Raw genomic sequence first — 21,558 nt, 5'->3', positions numbered from 1 at the left:
ACGACGGTGATGGGGTTGCGGGGGCTTCCAAGGGGGTGGGCGCTCAGGCGGGAGGCCGGGTAGGACAGGGGTGTAATTAGCCCCCCGGAGGCAGAGACGGAGAAACAGCTGTGCCCCTGAAAACTCGGAGGCAGAGCTCTGGAAAAGAAGCGCGGACACAGCCGGGCACGGTGGCTCACGCCTGTAATCCCAGTACTTTGGGAGGCCGAGGCAGGCGGATCACGAGTTCAGGAGATCGAGACTGTCCTGGCTAACACAGTGAAACCCTCTCTCTACTAAAAATACAAAAAATTAGCCAGGTGTCCCAGCTACTCGGGAGGCTGAGGCAGGAAAATCGCTTGAACCCAGCAGGCGAAGGTTCCAGTGAGCCGAGATCCGGCCACCGCACTCTAGCCTGGGCGATAGAGTCTTTGTCGCAAAAAAAAAAAAAAAAGTAAAAAGCGTAAACGCTACCCGCTGGGCTACCCGGACCAGTGAGTGGCGCGAGAGGCGGGACTCGATGACCTCGAGCAGGGGAGGCCACCCAGCGGCCAGGCCAAGTCTGGAGGATTCTTCCGTCCGGCCGCCAGGGGGCAGTAACGCCAGATCATCTGTCTCCCGGAAGGAATGCGCGATCATCCATCTGCTGCGCCTGCGCGGCGGGAGGGGCCGGAGCGCGTTGATGCGGTTGCCAAGACAACCAAGAGGGTGGCCGGATTTAACCGTTGGGGATTAAGCACTTTCACTCTAGGAAGGGAAAACCTCGCGCACGCGCAACGGGGACTGAAACCTGGTCCCCGCAACCCCCTACACCGGAGCAGTGGGAGAGCGCGCCACAGAGACTCTTACGCAGGCGCAGAAGCCTGTTTCCCCCTCACCCGCCGCTTCCGCCCTGCGCAGGCGCAAAAAGCCGCGCTGGCAACCTCCGCAGCGGTCGCGCGCACCGTTCACCCCTCTTGCTGCTTTTGTCTCGCGCAACCTTCTCAGGCCCTCCGCGAGGCCGGTCCTTTTTTTCTTTCACTTTCCCCACCCGGAGAGCCAGGTGCGGAGAACCGGGACCTCGTCTCCTTCTCTGTATCCCTTCCCCTGACCCACCTTGCCTCCGTCCTCCCTCCCTTTTCCGTTCCCGAAGCCGGAAGGAGCCGAAGCACCCACGAAAAAAGCCGAAGCTGTCCCCGGAGAGTGAGGCCTTCACGAAGCGGTGGCGGAAGGAGCCGAAGTTCTCTGATCTGCGGAGTGAGCAAGTGGCATCTCCGGAAAGAGCCGAAACTTGGACTCGAGCTTAATCCCAGGAGGGGCCCGAGGGCGAGCGCCGGAAATCTCCGGAAAGAGCCGAAGGCCGGGACGGTTAGGATTGTCGGAAGTGGCCGATTGCTTGGACAGGGCCGGCGGAGAAGATCGGAGGAAATCCGTGGAAGCAGCCAAAGACTGGGACGGATTGAATTGTCGGAAGAACCCGAACTCGCAGAGGGGGCTGGGCGCAGTGGAACACGAGGACACACGGAAACCTCCGAACGTTGAGGAGATAATTTTGGAAAAGTTACGGAAACCTGGGAAGTCGGCGAAACCCTACCTTCGGGTGTTTTCGGAAGCAGTCGCAGCTGCCATCTGCCTCTCCTTCGTCCAGTGTCCGGAAATAGCCGACGCGCTTCGGAGCCAGGCTCGGGGGGCGGGGCAAGCTCGCGGGCGGGCGGGCGGGTCAGGGGGCGGAGCCCGGGCGGGCGGGGAGGGCTGCCGGAGGCTTGATTAGGTAGGAGGTGGCGAAGCGCCGGCGGCGGCCGGAAGTAGCCGAAGCCAGCGGCGGAAGTAGCCGAAGCGGCCGGAGCGGGCGGCAAGGCGAGGCGAGAGCTGCACAGGGCCCTACGCGGCCGCCTCAGCATGTCGGACTTCGACGAGTTCGAGCGGCAGCTCAATGAGAATAAACAAGGTGAGGGCGCCGGGGTCGCGGGGCGGAGGTGTGGGCGGGTCCTCGCGTCGCTCTTTGCCCCCCCGCCATTTTCTCCCTCGCTTCCCCCCACCTCTCACGGCCGTGCGACCCCCCCCAACCCCGGTTCCGTGGCGCGCGCCTTGTTCACGTGACGTCCCCAGCGTTCGGCCGCGCGCTAGGCGAGGGGAAGGGGGCGGCGGGGCGCGGGCCCATGACGCATGCGCACGGCGGCTGTCCCCGTGCCCCACGTGGTCCTGCCGGAGGTGGCTCGGGGGACGCGGCGCGAGTGCGCCAGGTACCTCGACGTGAACTTTTGTTTTTTAAAATCTTTTTGTATTCTCTGAAAAGGAGATTATGTTAGGCCCCGTAATCGGTTCTTTTTCTCCCGCTGCCTTGGCACTTCCGCTTCCGGTCGGGCCCACGGCCGCGTCTCCACGCCCCCTTTGTTTCCAAAATGGCGGTTGTGAGGACTCGGGGGGCCCCCCTTTCCCTCCTTCACGTGGATGAGGACAGAGCTGTTTCGGGGGACTCTTGGAGGCCACGAGCCCGTCTCATACCCCTTTTCCTTTTTGCTGATTTGCTGCGGCCTCTCCTGCCAGGTGGTTTCTGCCCCGTCTGTTGGTAGTGGGGCGCCTCATATTAATGTGTTGGGCGCATGGTCCCTGAAGCATCTGCATTCTTTGAGTGTCGGCACGCACACATCCTGCATATGCGGAACTTTTGGCGGTCCCGAGAATCGCGATATGGAGTGTTTGAGACAAACCTCAAATCATGTACGATCCCAAACTCGGGACACCTAATAATACTCAGCGTCAGATCTCGATGTAGAGATAAGGAAACAGGTTCTGAGGGAGGAAGAGGGATCTGGCCCACTGCGCTAAACTCTCCACTTAACGGGGAAGGTGGGAGGCAGGTTCCCTTCAGGGTATCGAGAATTGTAATGGGTGAGAACAAAAAGCGTGGGGCCCTGCTGATCTTAGGGATTCCGGGAATATTAGAAGTGGGAGAGTTGTTCCATGTTTCAGTTTGAGAGTGAAGAAACTCAGGACTAGGGAAGGTTGGGGACTTGTTTCATTTGTTTTGAGGCTTCAGCTGCCCATGATCCTAGGTCGTTCGGAGGGCGAAATGAGGGCTAAGGAATTTTCCTTTGAACCCAGGCTAGAGTTGGGTAGGGGCTGTATTAGGAAACAGTGCCCTGGGGAAGAAATAACGTTTACTGAGGGTCTGACTCTGTCTTAGGTGGTGGACTGTTCAAGAGCATAGGCTTTGGAGTTGAGCACATCAGGGGTTTAGATACTTGCTTTGTTGGTTAGTAGCTACTTTTAATACGTTTATATCTCTTTTTTTTTTCCTATTTGTAGTCTGATTATTATTTTCTTCTCACTCGGTTTTGAGAAGATTAATAAGGATTATAGTAACGATAGGTATAGTTAAACTCTGAGCGTTTACGTGTGCCAGGCTCTTCGCTAAACTCTTAGCGTGATTTTACTTAGGGGATCCGCCTCTACTGGGGAGGAAACTGAAGGCTCAGAAAAGTTAAAAACTTTCTCAGGGCTCAGCTAGTCAGAGGCAGAGCTGAGATTAAATGGGGTAACGTAAAGTGTGTGGCATTTGGCTTGGTGTACACTAGGTGTGCAGTAAGCGATATTTGCAATTGTAAAATTCCATGCTTAAAGAGGAGGGTCTTCCACTCACAGAGATTATGTCACAGTTGGGAAAGGGCAGGAAAAGGTGCTTTCCAAATGTCATTCTGTCACACAACACCTGAGTGGAGTAGATGTGACCCTCGTTTACAGAGAAAAAACCAAGTCTTAAAGGTTAAGTTGTTTTTGCATGGTTTTTGTTGGTAAGCAGAAAAGCAGGTACTGATTCTGAGCTGTGGCTGGCTTCAAGGCCAAGTTCCACTCTGCTGGGCCACCAAGTGGAGCGGATCCGGCCGTTCTTTGAGGCTCTCAGATGGTGCTTCCCTGGTTCTCCCCGGGTTTCCCCCTTGGTGCTGATAGGGCCCTCCCTGAGACCTGGCACGGCTCCTGGGTTGCCGGAGCTGCCCCCATAAGATGACCACAATACAGTGTTTTGAGCAAATGAAGCTCTCTTTGCTTTTACCTGTCCAGCATCAGGGTGTGGGAGAGGGTTTTTGTCATAGGGGAAGTTCTGCCCACGTGTCACTCTGCCTGTGGGTCTTTGTGGAGGACGGATCAGCCTCTGTACCTGTCGGCTTCTGCTTCAGTCCCTTCCTCTGCTACCTGTGTCGATAGGGAATTTCCTTGTCTGTGTCCCAGGCACCCAACGGGCGTCATTGCTTTCTCTGCGTGACTTCCTCTCTGCCTGCTTGCCTGTTTCAGAGCCTTAGCAGCAGGAAGGGCCCTTGGGGCTCACAGCCTGTCCATCTTACAGGCGTGGAGTTGTGCCCAGTGCCGTGCCTTCGTGCTTACCCTGCTGCTCTGCACTGCTGGCCTGTCCTGCCGATTGTTCCTCCCAATTTCAGTTTTTGATTTTGGGGTTTTTGGCCTTCGAGGGGACAGTTATATTGTCATTAGTGGTTCTAGCCAGACTTGAGTGTTCTGCCTGATCCACATTCAAGAGTATGACCTGCTGCTTAACTCACTGATGTTTGAGAGTTTACGTTCTGGTATCACCATTTCCTAGCTGTCTGGCCTTGGGTAACTGTGATCTCTCTGAACCTTAGTTTTCTACCCATTAGGTCAGCCCCCAGCAGTGTTTTTCCGAAGCAGTAGTGAGGATTAAGAACAAACAAAACTATTTAGTACAGATTCCAATTGTAGGAAGCATCTCAGTATTTGTTTCTGTTTTTTTCCCTTTTGGGTACATATTTTTCTGAGTGTTGGTGGTTTTGGAATTGTGATGCTTTTCCAAACATTCAAATTGCATCACAAAAACATAAGACAAAACACTGTGGGTGAGGCTAAAGTTTAACATCCTCCCTCAGTGCCTTTTCCTCCTCTTGTCCCCAGGGATGATCACTCCAGGAGATGCGTGTTAACATACATGAGCACCTTAACGTGTGCATCTTTTTTGTGTGTGTGCTTTGTGGCTAGTTGAGAAATCTGGATGTCTTTGAATTAAGAAAATGGTATGGCGGTGCTCATGAACACCCCCAATGCTCATGCTTTATTCTCCATCTTAAAGGGCCGGTCTTCCTTCTTCAGGGGTTGAAGGGTCTGGTGAGAGCAGAGGTCTCTGTGGTTTTACCAGCGAGGCTCTGTTTCTAGTGGCTACATCAAGCAAATGTAGGGTTGAGGGAGCTGGCTGGAGGCTGGCAGAGATGCATGCCCCTACCCTACAGTACAGACTCTCCAGTACTTGGCTTTGAAGGGAGTGAGGCCGGGAGAATCAAGTGGTTTGGGATTCAAGTCTGGATGGGGCAAGCTCCTCCCTTGTCCTGCTGAAGGAGAGGAGGGCCTCTTTCCCCTTCAGTCTGCGGATTCTCTGAGGCGCTTCCCTTCCCCTGGGGAAGGGTGCTTGCTTCTGCATTATTCACTGGCTTGGGAAGGGATGGGTTGAGTTTCCCTGCTTCCTGGGGATATCAGATCCTGCCTGGCACCTGACCCCCAGGCCTGATGGTGGGGCTGTGGGTGCCAGCTGGTTGCAGAGGTCTTTCCTGAGGGGTCGATGAGTCCCTTCTGGAAAACATCATTGGGTCTCTTGATTCCCCAGCCTCTAGCCCTGCCCCTCTCAGGGACGACCCTGGGGTCAGGCCCCTCAGCCCTCGAGGGGACCAGGAGCCAGCCTCCTCTGTCTTCTCTGGCTCCCAGCTCCTCCTGAGCATCCTCAGGTATCTCACACCCCGGGGGCATTTCCAGGCCCCGTCCCCCTGGTCCCCTCGTGGTCCCTGGACTCGCTTGTGGACCCAGAAGGCCTGTTAATTCCCTTCCTCCATTGGATCCCTTCCCTTTGGGGGTGGCCTCCCTGGGGCTGGGGACATAGCCACCAGCGCGCAGGGTGGGCTGGGCCCGCAGCCTTACTCCGCTCATCCCTTGCCCCCCCTCTCACCCTTGCCCAGAGCGGGACAAGGAGAACCGGCATAGGAAGCGCAGCCACAGCCGCTCTCGAAGCCGGGACCGCAAACGCCGGAGCCGGAGCCGTGACCGGCGCAACCGGGACCAGCGGAGCGCCTCCCGGGACAGGCGGCGACGAAGGTACTAGGGCTCAGGGATTCTCCTGGGCCAGCCTGGGAGTCGGGGGGTTGGTGTTGGCCGGCCTGTGGGTGGCCTGTGCGTGTCTGTCTGGGCCCGGGCCCTGTGTGGCTCGTTTGTTCTTCGTGTGCATCTGGGGGAGGGATCTACTGCTTGGTCTGTCTTGAATTCTGATTTTTTTCCCCTCTTTCTGGGGTTTCTTTCATTTTCTCTTGGTGGTTGCTGGTGGGTTGCTGGGGGCAGTAGGTTCTTTATCTGGAGCCTGGGAATTGATTCTGTGTTTTCCTTCACAAGGGGCTGTTCTCTGTCTCTGACTCTGAGGGCCTGTTCCTTCTTTTCGACTCTCTGTGGCTCTCTGTGGGACTCTCTTCGAGGGGGTTGGTCTCTGCCTCCAGTTTCTTTCTTCCCTGCCTCCCAGGAGAAGGGAGCTCTTGGGACCGAGGCAGTATCCACAGCCTGGGCTTACTTTCTGGCCCGGGGTGTCGGTTTCCACCGCCTCTTCCCTTCTAGGCTTCCCTCTCTGTTCTCTGCCCTCTTAGGTGAGGAAGGGCAGGATAGGCGGAAGTCCTCCTGCGTCCTCCCAGCTCAGTTTCTCCAGCTAGAGACCGGTCCTTCCTGGCCCCTGGCCCCTGGCCCCTTTCTCCTTTCCTCACTTCCTCTTTCCTGGGGGTTGGGAGTGTTTGGGGGGAAATAGCAGGGCCGAGGGGGGCCTGCTTGCTGCTTGTTCACCTCGGCCCTGCTCCCACCCTGGGGCTCAGTGCCCTTGGGGGGGGTGTGGCATGTGGGGAAGACGAGGGTCCCCAGTCACCCCTCCCCATACCTTTCCCTCCCACCCCCCAGCAAACCTTTGACCAGAGGCGCTAAAGAGGAGCACGGTGGACTGATGTGAGCTTCTCTTCCTGCCCCTTCTTCCCTGATGTCCACTCCCTTCACCTTCCTCACGCCCGTGCACCCTGTCCCGCCCGTTTCCAGCCCTGGCCCAAGCACTGGGAAGAGTCCACTTACCTTGAAACCAGCACCCCTCCCCCAGGCCCTGCCCCAGACCCTCTCCTTCCCTGGAGAGAGTGGAGCTTACGTGGTTGGGGGGAGGGTGAAAGGGTGCCTGGGAGGGGGCTCGCAGGCCCCCTGTTAGTCAGACTGAGGTTGCCCTGCCCCGCTCTCCCCTCCCACCTCCCCCAGTCGTTCTCCCCGCCATGAGAAGAAGAAGAAGGTCCGTAAATACTGGGACGTGCCACCTCCGGGCTTTGAGCACATCACCCCAATGCAGTACAAGGCCATGCAAGGTAGGCCCCTGGCCGGGCTACTCCCAGAGCGAGAGGGTGCAGGGGCTGGGATTCTCCGTCAGTCGTTCCCCTGCGTGTGTGCATGGAGGGGGTCGAGGACACAGGTGGAGGGTTGCACACCCCTGGGAGGTCTGGTCTCTGTGCTTTTGAGGCCTCCCTCTGGATGCCATTAGGAAGTGAGGCTTCTTAGGAGTAGCAGTTACAGGGTGGGGGTCCCGAGGTGGAAAGAGGATTCTGGAAGGTGCTAGGGCTGAGAGCCTGTAGGAGCTTTTTGCCAAGGAGGGGAACTCCCAGCGTGTGGTGGGGGGAGGTCACTGAACACTCCCCTGATGGGGTTTTATCCTTCTTTTACCCCCTTTGAAGCTGCGGGTCAGATTCCAGCCACTGCTCTTCTCCCCACCATGACCCCTGACGGTCTGGCTGTGACCCCAACGCCGGTGCCCGTGGTCGGGAGCCAGATGACTAGACAAGCCCGGCGCCTCTACGTGGGCAACATCCCCTTTGGCATCACTGAGGTACTGCCCTCCCCCTGCCCTCCCCTCTCCCTTGTCCCCTACCCCATTGCTCCCCTTCCCTCCATTCCCTTTCCCCAACCTGCACGGGTCAGACTCTGCTCCTGCAAGCCCCCCCGGCCCCCTCCCAGACGGACCGATGGAGTTGAGCCAGCCAGGGGCCGGGCTGGGGGTGGCCCTCCCTCCCTCCTCTTCCCTCTCCCGTCTCCCCTCCCCCAACCTCCTCAGCAACCCAGGGATCAAGCACACACATAATGTACCCACGTGTTGTACCTACGTGTCGGAGAGAGACAGAGAGGGAGACTTGGACACACACACACACACACACACAGACGCACGCTGCCCCTCAGTTTTTTTCTGACACGCCTCTCCTTCTCTGCCGCCTGTCCCCCATCCTCTCCCCCACGTCCCTCCCATGGTCGCTGTTCTTTTATTTTTGATCGCCCCTGACCTCCCCCTTCCCCACCACTCCTTTTCCCTCTCCCCTCTCCCCAACCCCTTCCTGTGGCACCCCCTGAGAATCCCGAGATCAAAGAGTTGTTTCCATTTCTCTTTAAAGTGAAATATTGTGGGGCTGAGATCCCTCGTAGCAACAAAAAGTTTGCTACCATCGTCGAAGGCAAGTAAGGTCCATTCTGACTTTCTCAACCTGCACTTTGCTACATTTGATAAACCAGCCCCCGGACTCCAGGGCCAGATTCCTCCACATCACTCTTTTCTCCTCCCCTCCCGTCCCTGCCCCTCCTCCCTACACTCCTCCTCTCCCGCCCCTGCACTCTTGACCTCGTCCTCCTCGCTCGTCTCTGTCCTGCTTTCCTTTTCTGTCCTTTGCTGGTCTCTGCCCCGCCTGCCGCTTCCTTTCTACTTTCCTGCCACTTCTCTCTGTCTCCACCGGGCGTCCCTTCCCTGTGTGCTGTTTCTTCATCTCTGCTTCATGTTTTTCTTCATTTTGTGTTGTCACCATTCCCTCTGCCTTTTCTTGAACAATCTTCTCCTTTCCCCTGATTTTTTGGGGCCCCTGTGGCTGTCCCCCAACGCCTGTCCATCCCTGCCCTTTGGCCGTCTTCTTGCTACTGCTTCCTCCCCATTTTCTCTCTTGCTTCTGTTCCTACTATTGACTTCTACACCCCCACCCATATTCCACTGTTCCTTCCCCCCCTCCTCCCTCCCCTCATCCCTCTCCCCTTACCCCCAAACCCCTCTGTGTCTCCCTCTCTCACCCTTCCCCTCCTCTCTCCACCTCCCTTCCCCCGCCCCCCCCCTTGTCTCCTATTCCCTCTGCAGGAGGCCATGATGGATTTCTTCAATGCCCAGATGCGCCTGGGGGGGCTGACCCAGGCCCCTGGCAACCCGGTGTTGGCTGTGCAGATTAACCAGGACAAGAATTTTGCCTTTTTGGAGGTGAGCTGGGGGAGTGCGTGGGGTCGAGGAAACGTGTGTGATGTGAGGGCCCATCCCTCAGGCCGCAGGTGTGTGGAGCTGCCCTGCGCTGTTTCCACTGGGCCCTCTGCAGCCCATTCTCCATGTGGTCACTGAAATGAGCCCTGTAATAGCTCTGCAGATCTGATCCGACTTTCTGCCTTACCTTTGCTTTCTGTGTGACCCGAGAGGCCTGTTTGGCCTCTGCTGACCTTTTTGGCCTTTTCCAGACCATTCCGGCCCAGTCCTCTGCCCTCTGGCCATGCTGACCTTCCCAGAACGTACCATGCTCCTGCCTGCTTGGCTAGAGTTCTTTACCCCAGCTAACTGATGTTCCTAACTAGTCTTCCGTTACTCCAGCTAGCTGATGTTTCTAATTAGTCTTCTGTGTCAGTGTTTCTCAACCGTTGGGAAAGAGCCTTGGTTTTTGATTTTCGACTCTTGGACTGATAACTGGTGAAGTACTGTGAAGGCATTGGCAGTGTTGGCTTGCTCTAGAGGTTTCTGAGCACTCCCTCTCACTTTGTACTTGCCTCACTGCAGTCCACTTTCCGTTGCGCTGCTCCAGATATGGGCTGAAATGTCCCCTCACCAGAAATACTCCAGTACTGTCATCTCCCCATTCAACTAAGCTTCCCCGTGACGTCCTTTTTCAGCATTTTGTCCCTCTTCCGCATCGTCACAGCCTGCAATTGTGTGTTTGCCTCTGTGTTGGTGTTGGGTGCCTGGTGTTTTTCACGGTTGAGTGTGAGCTCCTGGCAGTAGGGACATGCGTGTCTGTTGTCCTCCCAGTGCCCAGCCTGGGGCCTGGCATGTCATATTTGTTCACATGAGTGAAAGGAAAGAAGAAATCCCAATCCTGGAACACTAGGGCCTGTATCAGTCCCTGGCCGCCACCCTCACCACACCTTTCTTTCATTCAGTTCCGCTCAGTGGACGAGACTACCCAGGCCATGGCCTTTGACGGCATCATCTTCCAGGGCCAGTCACTAAAGATCCGCAGGCCTCATGACTACCAGCCGCTTCCTGGCATGTCAGAGAACCCCTCCGTCTATGTGCCTGGTGAGTGGGGATCCATTAAGGGTCCTCTTCCTCCCCAGTCCTGTTCCCATGGCTCGTCCTTCCCTTCAGCCCAGCTGGAGTGGCTTAGGAAGTCGTGTAAGTACTGTGGACCATAGGTGCCTTTTCCCTGCTTCCCCTCAGTCTGTGTGAGTGGGGTGCTCTCCTGCTGTTAGAGAAGGTGCCTAGGGCCGGGAGAGGGAGCTGTGACCTGCTTGGGGACACACAGCTTGTACGTGGCAGAGCCAGGATCAGACCAAAGGTGCTGGGGGAAGTGAGGGGCTTGTGGTCGGGACCTCATGCCTGCTCTGGGACCTTGGAGGGCTCAGTCTGTGCCCGTCGGGGCTGGCGTGCGTCGACAGTTGGCAGCAAAGTTCCTGCTGTGGGGTCTGGCACCTGGCCGTTCACTCGTTTTTTGTTTCCCATATTTGCCTTGAATCTTGTGTTCTGGGCCATTCCCCATAGCTGTGTTTAATATCGTCTCTAATTGGTAGGTAACAGCAAATCAGGGGTTGGCAGACCATCTCACTGTGTGAGAGCAGCCAGACGGTGTCTGCGTGCATGGGCCTGGCTGTGTGCCGGCACACCTCAACACGCATGGCTGCTGAGATTGGGCTTTCCTGTGCTAGTCACAGGCCACAGAATGGTCTGCCTTTAGAAAGCTTGCAGGATGTACAAAACCAGGTGATGGGCCCTGGCAGCCCACAGGCTGAATGGATTTGAGTGAGGGTTTGTCTGCTGCCCTGTCAGGGTGTGGCCGTGTCTCCTGGGACGTGGAGGAGGTGGGGTTCTGCTGGCCAGTACTCACTGTTGGAGGAGCCCTTTAGAAACCGAGTCAGCTCTTCAGGGAGGCAATGTGGAGCCCCAGATGGAGGCACATCTGTGTCAGGCAGAACTTGGGCTGGGTCCCTCACTGGTCTCCAGTGCTTTTCTTTTTGTTGTTGCTGTTGTTTTTTGAGATGGAGTCTCACTCTGTCACCCAGGCTGGAGTGCAGTGGCACCATCTCGTCTCACTGCAAGCTCCGCCTCCAGGGTTCAAGCAATTCTCCTGCTTCAGCCTCCCGAGCAGCTGGGATTACAGGCGCCTGCCACCATGCTCGGCTAATTTTTGTACTCTTAGTAGAGGTGGAGTTTCACCATGTTGGTTAGGTGGGTCTCGAACGCCTGACCTCAGGTGATCCACTCACCTCAGCCTCCCTAAGTGTTGGTATTCCAGGCAGGAGCCACGGCGCTCAGCCCAGTGCTTTTCCACCATGAGTTTTGGTAAATTCAGCTAACCTTTTAGAGCCTGTGATGTATGTTGACATACTCCAATCTGAATGGACTTTTTATGTATGGGTGTGTTTCCCCGATCAAGCTACAAAATATCTTCCCCACATCTCTTCCTGGTGAATCCACTGTGTTTTCATTCATTTTAAATCCCGTGAGTGGCCCGCCACTTACTGGTGCTTACTGTGTGTGTCAGGCACTGTCCTAAGTGCACTGCACGGATGACATTTTTGCCATACAGGGATTGGCAAGTTACGATTGAGAGGCCAACTCTGACCCACTGCCTGTTTGTTTGTTTGTTTTGAGACGGAGTCTTGCTCTGTTGCCCTGGCGGGAGTGCAATGGTGCGATCTCAGCTTACTGCAACCTCCGCCTTCCAGGTTCAAGTGATTCTCCTGCCTCAGCCTCTCGAGTAGCTGGGATTATAGGCATGTACCACCATGCCTATTAATTTTTTGTGTTTTTAGTAGAGATGGGGTTTCACCATGTTGGCCAGGCTGGTCTTGAACTCCTGACTTTGTGATCCACCCGCCTCAGCCTCCCAAAGTGTTGGGATTACAGGCGTGAGCCACTGCGCCCAGCCACTGTCTGTTTTTGTAAGTAAAGATTGATTGCGGCGCAGCTGGCCTCGTTGTGCAGTGCCTGCTTCCGGGGTAGGGACGTGGTGGGCCTTGGGGAATAGGAACGGTGGGTTATGGATCTAAGGTTGCTTCTCTTACCAGGCTGAGGGGCTTGACTCTTCTGAAGGTGATGGGGTGCTCTGGCAGGGGCTGAGCTGAGGGCGACCCAGTGATAGCAGTGGCTGCCGAGCTCCTTTCAGGCGTCCCCTGGGCCGAGATGGCCTGGTCACCATGGGAGGGGACATTCCTCCATCTTACAGATAAGAAAGAGCTTCGGGACAGTGGGAATCCCTGCTGGGTCTTCCCCATACCACCTTTGCTCCAGGTGTGATGCTTGATAGATGCAGCCGCTGAAGAGGTATGGGGCCCTGTTTCCCCGCCCGACCCTTGCAACATCCCTGCCAAGTAGGGCTCGTCCTCCTCAGTGATGAGTGTAGGAACTCGAGGCTCCGAGAAGATTCATTTGAAGTAGTTGTCATGTAACAGCGGCTGACCCCACTGATGGTGCTCACAGTGTGTGTCTGGGCTGGGCTAGCCCTGTTGTGGGCATTGAGTCTCACAGATGCCCAGGCCACGGTGACTGCCATGCCTGTTTTCACGTCCTCTATTGAATCAGCACTTGGCCTGAGCTGTTCTCACGCACGTGGCTCACACGACAGGCGCCAGTATTCTTCCCGTTCTACAGATGAAGACACTGAGGCTCTTGGAGCCTCATATGGTACAAACATGACTCGAACTCAAGGAGCCATGTACCCAGAGAGCCCAACTCTTGCACCCTTGGCCCTGTGTTGCTCAAGTGAGACGTGTAGAACCCGGGCTCGAGGCCAGGCTTCCAGTGTGACCCAGGCACAGCCTGCAGCCTGCCGTGCTGCCTGTGGAGAGTCACAGCTGAGTGTGGGCTCTGGAGGCTGTCTTTTTCCTGCCTCTGTGGCTGTGCTCTGTGCCTCAGTTACTGCCTTCTGTGCTGTAACAGCATTGCAGTAGGAGACTTGAAAGTCTGACAGGATGCCTGGCCCTTGGGGTGAGTGCTTGGTGTGTGTTCCTGCCCCCGGGCTGCTGCTACTTGTCCCTGTAGCATAGGAGACTGGTCTCCTGGGGTCTGTGTGGCCCCAGTCTGGTGTTTGGAGCTGACTGGGTTGGTGCTTCCAGTTCTCTGGGGGCAGCGTCATCATGGGCTGAAGGGGCTTGAGCAGGTAGGAGAGGGTGCGTGGGGGTGTCTCTCTCCTCCCATGGGCACAGCGGCTCAGCTTCTGAGGGTCCTTCCCATGTCTTGTCTTGTCTTACCTGTTCCTTTCCAGCATCAGGATGGAGGTGGGATGGGGCCACTCACATCTGGTGTGAGGGCTGCAGAGGAAGGGGAGGCCACATGGCCTAGGCTTTGAACTTGGGAGTCAGGCTGGTTGGTTACCGGGTCCTGACATAGCTGGCATCTGACAGGACGGCGTCAGGATACATTGGCAGAGCCTGTGAATCATCCCACCAGCAGGCACTTGTCTGTGAGTCCAGAGTTCAGTGGATAGGGCAGGATCAAGGGCCAATCAATTCAGCTGATAAGCTCCCACCCTGGTATGTCAGCCCTCAAAAACATTGGATCCTGCATCCCACAGTCAGCCCCGAGTTCCCAGTGAGATCAGAGCGGCTAATGCTGCGGACGCTGCTCTGAGACTTGCTGAGCAGCCTCAGCTCCTCATTGTGCCTTGCCACCCGTGAGGGCAGGGGCACCCCTGCAGTGGCACCCGAGCAGCCTCAGCTCCTCATCGTGTCATGCCACCCGTGAGGGCAGGGGCACCCCTGCAGTGGCACCTGAGCAGCCTCGGCTCCTCGTCGTGTCATGCCACCCGTTAGGGCAGGGGCACCCCTGCAGTGGCACCTGTTGTTCTGGCAGGGTGTGAAGGGAGGAACTGAGCCGTTTTTTTTTTTTTTTTTTTTTTTTTTTTTGAGACGGAGTCTTGCTTTGTTGCCCAGGCTGGAGTGCAGTGGAGTGATCTCAGCTCACTGCCGCCTCCGCCTCCTGGGTTCAAGCGATTCTCCTGCCTCAGCCTCCCGAGTAGCTGGGATTACAGGGGCCCACCACTACGCCCTGGTAATTTTTGTATTTCTAGTAGAGATGGGGTTTCACCATGTTGGCCAGGATGGTCTTATCTCTTGACCTTGTGATCCACCCGCCTTGGCCTCCCAGAGTGCTGAGATTATAGGCGTGAGCCCCCCATGCCCAGCCGGGGATAAGCTTTAATGGGAGCCTTGCCTGGGTGGCTGTCAGAGAAGGGGTGGAGTGTGTTGGGACTCACCAGTAGGTCCTGAGCCCAGGTGACCTGCTAGCATTCCACAGCAGCAGGTGGCAGATGTGGGTGTGAACTTTGTGCCTTCAGAGCGTTCTGGAGGATGTTCTAGTTTGAGGTTCCCTTGAGGCTGGGCAGATTTGGGAGACAAGGTGTGTTCTCCCCAGGGAGCCTCTGTACCACTGCCCAGGACCCTCCCTCGTCAAATCAGGCTGGGGTGGGATGGGCATGTGGTGGCCCCTCCCTCGTCAGATCAGGCAGGAAGTGTTCTTTTTGGCGATTGAGGAGCTTGCCATAGACTGTCCAGGTGTTTGGGAAGATAACCTGGTACTGGAATTGAAGTTCTTCTCTCCTCTGCCCATAGGGGTTGTGTCCACTGTGGTCCCTGACTCTGCCCACAAGCTGTTCATCGGGGGCTTACCCAACTACCTGAACGATGACCAGGTACCCTCCGTGCCCCCCTCCAGTCCCCACCCCGCCCCACCCCACCCCACCTCAGCCCAGCCCTGATAGACTCTCGGCCGCTGCAGGTCAAAGAGCTGCTGACATCCTTTGGGCCCCTCAAGGCCTTCAACCTGGTCAAGGACAGTGCCACGGGGCTCTCCAAGGGCTACGCCTTCTGTGAGTACGTGGACATCAACGTCACGGATCAGGTGAGTCCCTGGCCCCTGGCCGCTGCCGCGTCTGTCCTTCCCTGCCTTGCGTCTGTTGCCAAGCCGTGGTGTCCCCTCCTCGGGACGGGGCGGGAGGCGGCCAACCTGAGGCAGTGCCCTGTGTGTGGGCTTGTCCTTGTCCCATGGTGTTGGCTTTTTCCAGGCTCTTAATCCCCTTTGCCTTCCCCTCTTCCCCCACCAATGCCCCGGCTTGGGGGTAGGTGTTGGGCTCCCGGTCCCTGACCCCACATCTCCCGCACCCCCTACCCCTCGTCCTCCAAACGCAGGCCATTGCGGGGCTGAACGGTATGCAGCTGGGGGATAAGAAGCTGCTGGTCCAGAGGGCGAGTGTGGGAGCCAAGAATGCCACGCTGGTGAGCCCCCCGGCACGTCATCTTCCATTGGCTCGAGGGACCCGGGGGTGGGAGGGCTGGCTAGGGACAAGCGTTCTGATCTTTCTCCCAGCTTTCATGGGAAGGCAGTTGGGGGGCGTTCAGTGCAGTGTTGGGGAGTGGAGCTTTAGGTGTTTAAGTGTAAGAGATGGCCTTTTCCCTGGGTGGGCATCTGAGGGGCATAGGCTTGAGCAGAGGGAGACTGGGTCTGGGCCCCCCGTGACGCCCCTGCCTCCCCTGGCCCCACAGAGCACCATCAATCAGACGCCGGTGACCCTGCAAGTGCCGGGCCTCATGAGCTCCCAGGTGCAGATGGGCGGCCACCCGACTGAGGTCCTGTGCCTCATGAACATGGTGCTGCCGGAGGAGCTGCTGGACGACGAGGAGTACGAGGAGATCGTGGAGGACGTGCGGGACGAGTGCAGCAAGTACGGGCTTGTCAAGTCCATCGAGATCCCCCGGCCTGTGGACGGTGTTGAGGTGCCCGGCTGCGGAAAGGTCAGGAGGCCCCGGGCTCAGAGCTTTCTCACCCTCTCCCCCTTCTTCTTCTCGCCCTCTCTTTCCTCCCTTCTCCCTCTCTTCCCTCCTTTCTCCCTCTCTTCCCTGGCCCTCTCCTCTCTCCTCAGTCTCCCTCTCCCTTCGCTGAGCATGCATATAGGTGTGTGCCATCACTGAGTGCTGCCCTCAGGCCTGGCCATAGGAGATGTTGGTGACGCAGAGGGGTGTGTGGCCCTGTGGGGGTCTGAGGCCTGCAGGCGAGACAGTAGTTGGGGAATGCAGCTCTGTATTGCTTTAGAACTTGGCCCTGCTCCCCCTTCTTATATGGCCTTGTGCAAATGGTTTTGTCTGGTCTGTGGAGTGGGGAAGAGTGCTGGGAACAGTCCCAAGACACCTGCTGGTGTCTGCTATGTCAGGCACCCTGCTGAAGCCGTGTTTGCACTCACCCTGAGCCCTCTGAGTAGCTCCTGAGCTCCATTGTGGGAGGAGACAGGCACAGTTGGGGTGGCTCACACTGGCAGGTTCCAGGTTCTCGGAGTCTGATTTCAGAGCTCACTAAGCACTGTGACAGGTGTGATCGACTCACCTCGCCTGCCTTGTGAGGTGGTGGTGGTGAGGGTGTGTTCCAGCACTGTGACAGGTGTGACTGACTCACCTCGTCTGCCTTGTGAGGCGGTGGTGGCGAGGGTGTGTGGCCTGCTCTTGTGAGGCGGTGGTGGTGAGGGTGTGTGACCTGCTCTTTGATCCCCTTGCTCGGCGTATGGATGGAATTCCCACCATACCAGGCTTGGAGGGACCGCTGTTCACTACGGAACCCTCAGTGTCTACATCAGAGCCTGGTACGATGATGCTGAGGGTTCAGTAGTGAATAGAGGTCCCTCCTGTCCTGTGCAGCAGAGGTCCTGGGGATGCAGCTGTTAGAGGACATGCATGCTGTGTTGAGTCCGGGCAGGGGCGGCGTTCCTGGGTGTGCTGTTCATTCAGGGTGGTCAAGGTTAAGAGGTGGCAGTGAGCAGGTGAGCGAGCGAGGTGGTGGGGCCGGGGCTGAGTGGCAGGCCTTGGAGGGCTGCATGGGTCTTAGAATGACCGGTTATTTTGAGCCAGATGGGAGGGAAGCAATACTGAGAGGCCTCCAGTGTGGTCACGCTTGGCAGATGGAAATGGCCCCACATAGTGAGGTTAGGGGTGGGTGCGGAGGCACAGCAGGTGCTTCCCTGGGCTCTGCCTCCCTTGCTTAGCCCTGCAGGGCAGAATGTGGATGAGCAGGAGGGCAGAGAGGGTGCTGTGGACAGGAGGCCTTGCTGGGGGCTGGCAGGGTTGGTGCTGCCGAAGTGATGCCACAGCCAGGTTTGTCAGGACCAAGGCTGGCTCTGCAGGGCCAGATTGGGCAGGGGGGCCTTCTTACCTCGTGGAAGCAGCTCGGCTTTCCCCTGGAGTGGTGGGCTTTTCTTTTTTTTTTTTCTTTTTTTTTTTTTGAGACGGAGTCTCGCTCTGTCGCCCAGGCTGGAGTGCAGTGGCCGGATCTCAGCTCACTGCAAGCTCCGCCTCCCAGGTTCACGCCATTCTCCTGCCTCAGCCTCCCGAGTAGCTGGGACTACAGGCGCCCGCCACCTCGCCCGGCTAGTTTTTTGTATTTTTAGTAGAGACGGCGTTTCACCATGTTAGCCAGGATGGTCTCGATCTCCTGACCTCGTGATCCGCCCGTCTCGGCCTCCCAAAGTGCTGGGATTACAGGCTTGAGCCACCGCGCCCGGCGAGTGGTGGGCTTTTCAAAGAGAAAACAGGGCTGTGGTGGTGGCATTTTTGAAGTGATTGTGGCTGCAGTTGGGAAGATGAACGGTGGGGAGGTGTCCCATGATAAACTGGGTGAAAGATGGTAATCTGATTTAAAGTAGCAGCAGGGGATGGAGAGTTGAAGGATTTGAGGGAGACTTGTGCCTGGGAAGTGTCCAGACTTTGGTGATTGGTGTGTTTGTGTGCGGGAGAGGCCTATGGGCTGCTCAGTAGCAGCTCTGATGGTGGGGACGGTAGGTGAGACGCAGGGGTGACAAGCAGGTTGTAGGGGTGAGCCGGGGGGAGGGGGCGGCTAGCTGGCTTTGGATTTCTGAGACACCCAGTAGAGATGTCGAGGATGAATTAGCTGGACAGGTCTGTGTTCCCAGTATGAGGGCTGATGGAACTCAGGTGTCAGGGTCCCGCTTGGGACCTTGGGATGGTGGAGTGGGAGAGCAGGGTTGGGGAGGCAGCTGGAGAGGTGGAAGGAGCATCTTAGAGAAGGGGCAAGGGGAAGGCCAGCAGCATCTCCTCTCACTGCAGCTCCTGCCCATGCCCTCCAGAGTCCCCCTCCCTTGGGCTGGTATGTCAGGGCTGCTCTCTGGTGTTGGGCTGAGCTTGGCTCAAGCAGGGGCTGAGGAAACATTTGTGGGAAGAAGAGAAGGAATGGAGGGGAGAGACCCTGGCCTTTGGGATCAGCTGACCTGTTTTACATATTAAATTTATTGCATTGGCCGGGCGCGGTGGCTCACGCCTGTAATCCCAGCACTTTAGGAGGCCGAGACAGGCGGATCGTGAGGTCAGGAGTTGGAGACAAGCCTGGCCAATGTGGTGAAACCCCGTCTCTACTAAAAAAATACAAAAATTAGCCGGGTGTGGTGGCACATGCCTGTAATCCCAGCTACTCAGGAGGCTGAGGCAGGAGAATTACTTGAACCCGGGAGGCGGAGGTTGCAGTGAGCCAAGATTGCGCCACTGCACTCCCAGCCTGGGTGACAGAGCAAGACTCGGTCTCAGAAAAAAAAAAAATTACTGCATTGTATTCCTGTTTTATTCTTAAATTTTTTGTTACATGTCTTTTCAAATGTACCTGAAAGTAGAGACTATGATAGTGATGAGTGTTTATCATAGTACATGTGCTAATATTTTGGTGTTCCTTCATCTGGCTTCAAGTTACCAATATTTTGTCATTCTTAGTTTTCATATTCAGCTTATTTCTCCCCCCTCCTCCTTTTTCTTTGCTGGATGACTTTAAAGCATATCAGAGATATTTCATCTGAGATCGTTAAGTATGTTTCTGTAATTTCTCAACTAACATTTGGGTCAGATAACTTCTCTGGGGGGGCCTGCGCTGTGCGTTGTAGGATATTGAGATGTATCCCCACCCTCCACCCACCAGATGCAGGAGCACTGCTCCCCGCTTTGAGACACCCAAAAGCATCTCCAAACATTGCTCCGTGTTCCCTGGGGACAACCCTTCCTCCATTTGACAACCATTGCTCTAAGCAGATAACCTTAAAAAATTGTTCTTTTAACAAACCACAATAGCATGATTAGATTAGCAAAATTCTTTAGTGCCTATTCCATGTTCAAATTTTTCTGTCTCAAGAATTTTTTTAATTTTAATTTTAATTTTTTGAGACGGAGCCTGGCTCTGTAGCCCAGGCTGGAGTGCAGTGGCGCGATCTCTGACTCACTGCAAGCTCCGCCTCCTGGGTTCATGCCATTCTCCTGCCTCAGCCTCCGGAGTAGCTGGGACTACAGGCAACCGCCACCACGCCCGACTAATTTTTTTTTTTTTTTTTTGTATTTTCAGTAGAGACGGGGTTTCACCGTGTTAGCCAGGATGGTCTCGATCTCCTGACCTCGTGATCCGCCGGTCTTGGTCTCTCAAAGTGCTGGGATTACAGACGTGAGCCAGCGCGGCCGGCCAAGAATTTTTTTTCTTTTTTTGATACGGAGTCTCACTCTGTTGCCCAAGCTGGAGTGCAGTGGTGCAATCTTGGCTCACTGCATCCTCCATCTCCCGGGTTAAAGAAGAGTAGCTGGGACAGGCATCCCCCCATCATGCCCGGCTAATTTTTTTATTTTCGGTAGAGATGGGGTTTCGCCATGTTGGCCAGGCTGGTCTTGAACTGTTGACCTCAGGTGATCCCCCTGCCTCAGCCTCTCAAAGTACTGGGATTACAGGCCTGAGCCACTGTGCCCAGCCAAGAATATTTTTTATAGTTTGTTTCCGTAAGGATCCAGATCAAGGTCCCTACCTTGAATTTGGTAACAAAAGTTTCTATAATTTATCCTTTGTACCTTCCCCCCCTTTCTTTTTTTTTTTTTTGCAAGCTCTTTTATTTGTTGAAGAAATAAGTTCATCTGCTATCATGTAGGCTCATTGTATTCTTCCCTCCCTCCATTTTCCTCTAAATTGGTTTAAGTAAGCTTAGAAGCTGGAAGAGATCGATTCAAGTTTTTAAATTTTAGTCAACCTGAGTTTGAATCCTAATTTCTGAGCTTCCCTTAGCCCATTTATTGTTGGGAGAACATGGCTGTTGGGGTGGTTCTCGGAGCGCCCACCATGGTGGCTCGTGTGGAATAGACACTTAGGGCGAGGGACCCCTCCCCATGGTGAGTTCGTCTAGGCCTGCCCTCTATGGTTCTGCTGACTCGCCAGCGTGTCTCTCTGTTCTTTCTCCTCCTTCATGCCTATGGTGTGTCTTTGCTCTTTTTTTTTTTTCATCCTGGAGGATGTTTGGGTAAACTCCACCAAACCTGCACGAAGGGTTCCTTTCTGACGCCTGTGGCGAAGCCCCCTCCTCCCTGTCCCTTCCTGCCTTCAGTTCCGGGGTTGGGTGGATGCTGGCTGGCTGCTAGGCTTGAGCCTTGTTCACAAACCTGCCTCTCCTTTCCCCACAGATCTTTGTGGAGTTCACCTCTGTGTTTGACTGCCAGAAAGCCATGCAGGGCCTGACAGGCCGCAAGTTCGCCAACAGAGTGGTTGTCACAAAATACTGTGACCCCGACTCTTATCACCGCCGGGACTTCTGGTAGAGGCGGCTGGGGGAGGGTGGGGGCAGGGCTGGCTGGGGGCTTCTCCCCACTCCCGCCCCCCCCTTATCCCCCTCTGAAGACGATGGGCAGAGGAGTGACAGCCGCAGACACACGACAGCCGGCAGCAACTGGAATGGCAGCAATTAAGGGTGGGGGGCGGGGGTTGGGGGGTTAGGGCAGGGAGGGGACTGGGGAAGTGCGCACACAGCCCACACAGACAACACGCACCCACACAGACACAGAGGGAAGGGGTTGGGATGGGGACAGGGTGCACAGCAGGGCGGGGTAGGACCCCAGCCCCTCTCCTCCCTTAGACCCCCTTTCTCCTCCCCTTCCCCACGGTAGGAACATAGCGTGTTTATATTTTATGGCCAAATTATTCTGAATTTTGTTGTCCGGCCCTCAGTGCCCTGCCCTCTCCCTTCCCAGGACCACAGCTCTGTTCCTTCGGCCTCTGGTCCTCTCTGGTCCCCTCCTGGGTTTCTTACGTAGTTGATTTTTTCCTCTTTAGTCTCCCCCGACCTGCGCCCAGCCCTGTGGCCCCTGCCCCTCTCCTACTCTCTGTGGCAGTTTCATATTTGCTAAGACGAATTTGCTCATTAAACATTTTGTTGTATTTTACTTTATCGAGCGGCTGCGTGTCCAGTGTGTCCGACCCTCTTCCTCGGTTCTGGGCTTGGGTGGCGGTTCCCT

General features: G+C 56.1%; 1 protein-coding gene across 4 annotated transcripts; it reads left to right on the top strand.

Moving 5' to 3' along the window:
- Window positions 1–1,697: 1,697 nt before the first annotated feature.
- On the top strand, window positions 1,698–21,486 carry U2AF2 (U2 small nuclear RNA auxiliary factor 2). 4 transcript variants are annotated; one of them, XM_007998195.3, is made up of 12 exons: window positions 1,698–1,906; window positions 5,931–6,066; window positions 6,904–6,948; window positions 7,243–7,346; window positions 7,710–7,861; window positions 9,143–9,259; window positions 10,201–10,339; window positions 14,869–14,948; window positions 15,035–15,157; window positions 15,445–15,543; window positions 15,799–16,047; window positions 20,731–21,486. In XM_007998195.3, the coding sequence occupies exons 1-12, from the start codon at window positions 1,858–1,860 to the stop codon at window positions 20,863–20,865; spliced, it is 1,428 nt and encodes a 475-aa protein (XP_007996386.1). In that variant the 5' UTR covers window positions 1,698–1,857; the 3' UTR covers window positions 20,866–21,486. The 4 variants fall into 4 exon arrangements, with proteins under 4 accessions (XP_007996386.1, XP_072872002.1, XP_007996387.1 ...); XM_007998196.3 differs by having other exon boundaries at window positions 1,699–1,906; window positions 15,445–15,531; XM_073015901.1 differs by lacking the exon at window positions 6,904–6,948.
- Window positions 21,487–21,558: the final 72 nt, after the last annotated feature.

Source organism: Chlorocebus sabaeus, chromosome 6 (genome assembly GCF_047675955.1).
Source record: "Chlorocebus sabaeus isolate Y175 chromosome 6, mChlSab1.0.hap1, whole genome shotgun sequence".
Classification (NCBI taxonomy): domain Eukaryota; kingdom Metazoa; phylum Chordata; class Mammalia; order Primates; family Cercopithecidae; genus Chlorocebus; species Chlorocebus sabaeus.
Note: the sequence above shows the minus strand (reverse complement) of the source record. Positions and strands in the feature narration are given on the sequence as shown.

Coding starts and splice junctions, on each gene's coding strand:
- U2AF2 (XM_007998195.3), top strand. CDS start 1,858: ATGTCGGACTTCGACGAGTTCGAGCGGCAGCTCAATGAGAATAAACAA. Junction 9,260..10,200: donor AGAATTTTGCCTTTTTGGAG/GTGAGCTGGGGG, acceptor TCTTTCATTCAG/TTCCGCTCAGTGGACGAGAC. Junction 10,340..14,868: donor CCCCTCCGTCTATGTGCCTG/GTGAGTGGGGAT, acceptor CTCTGCCCATAG/GGGTTGTGTCCACTGTGGTC.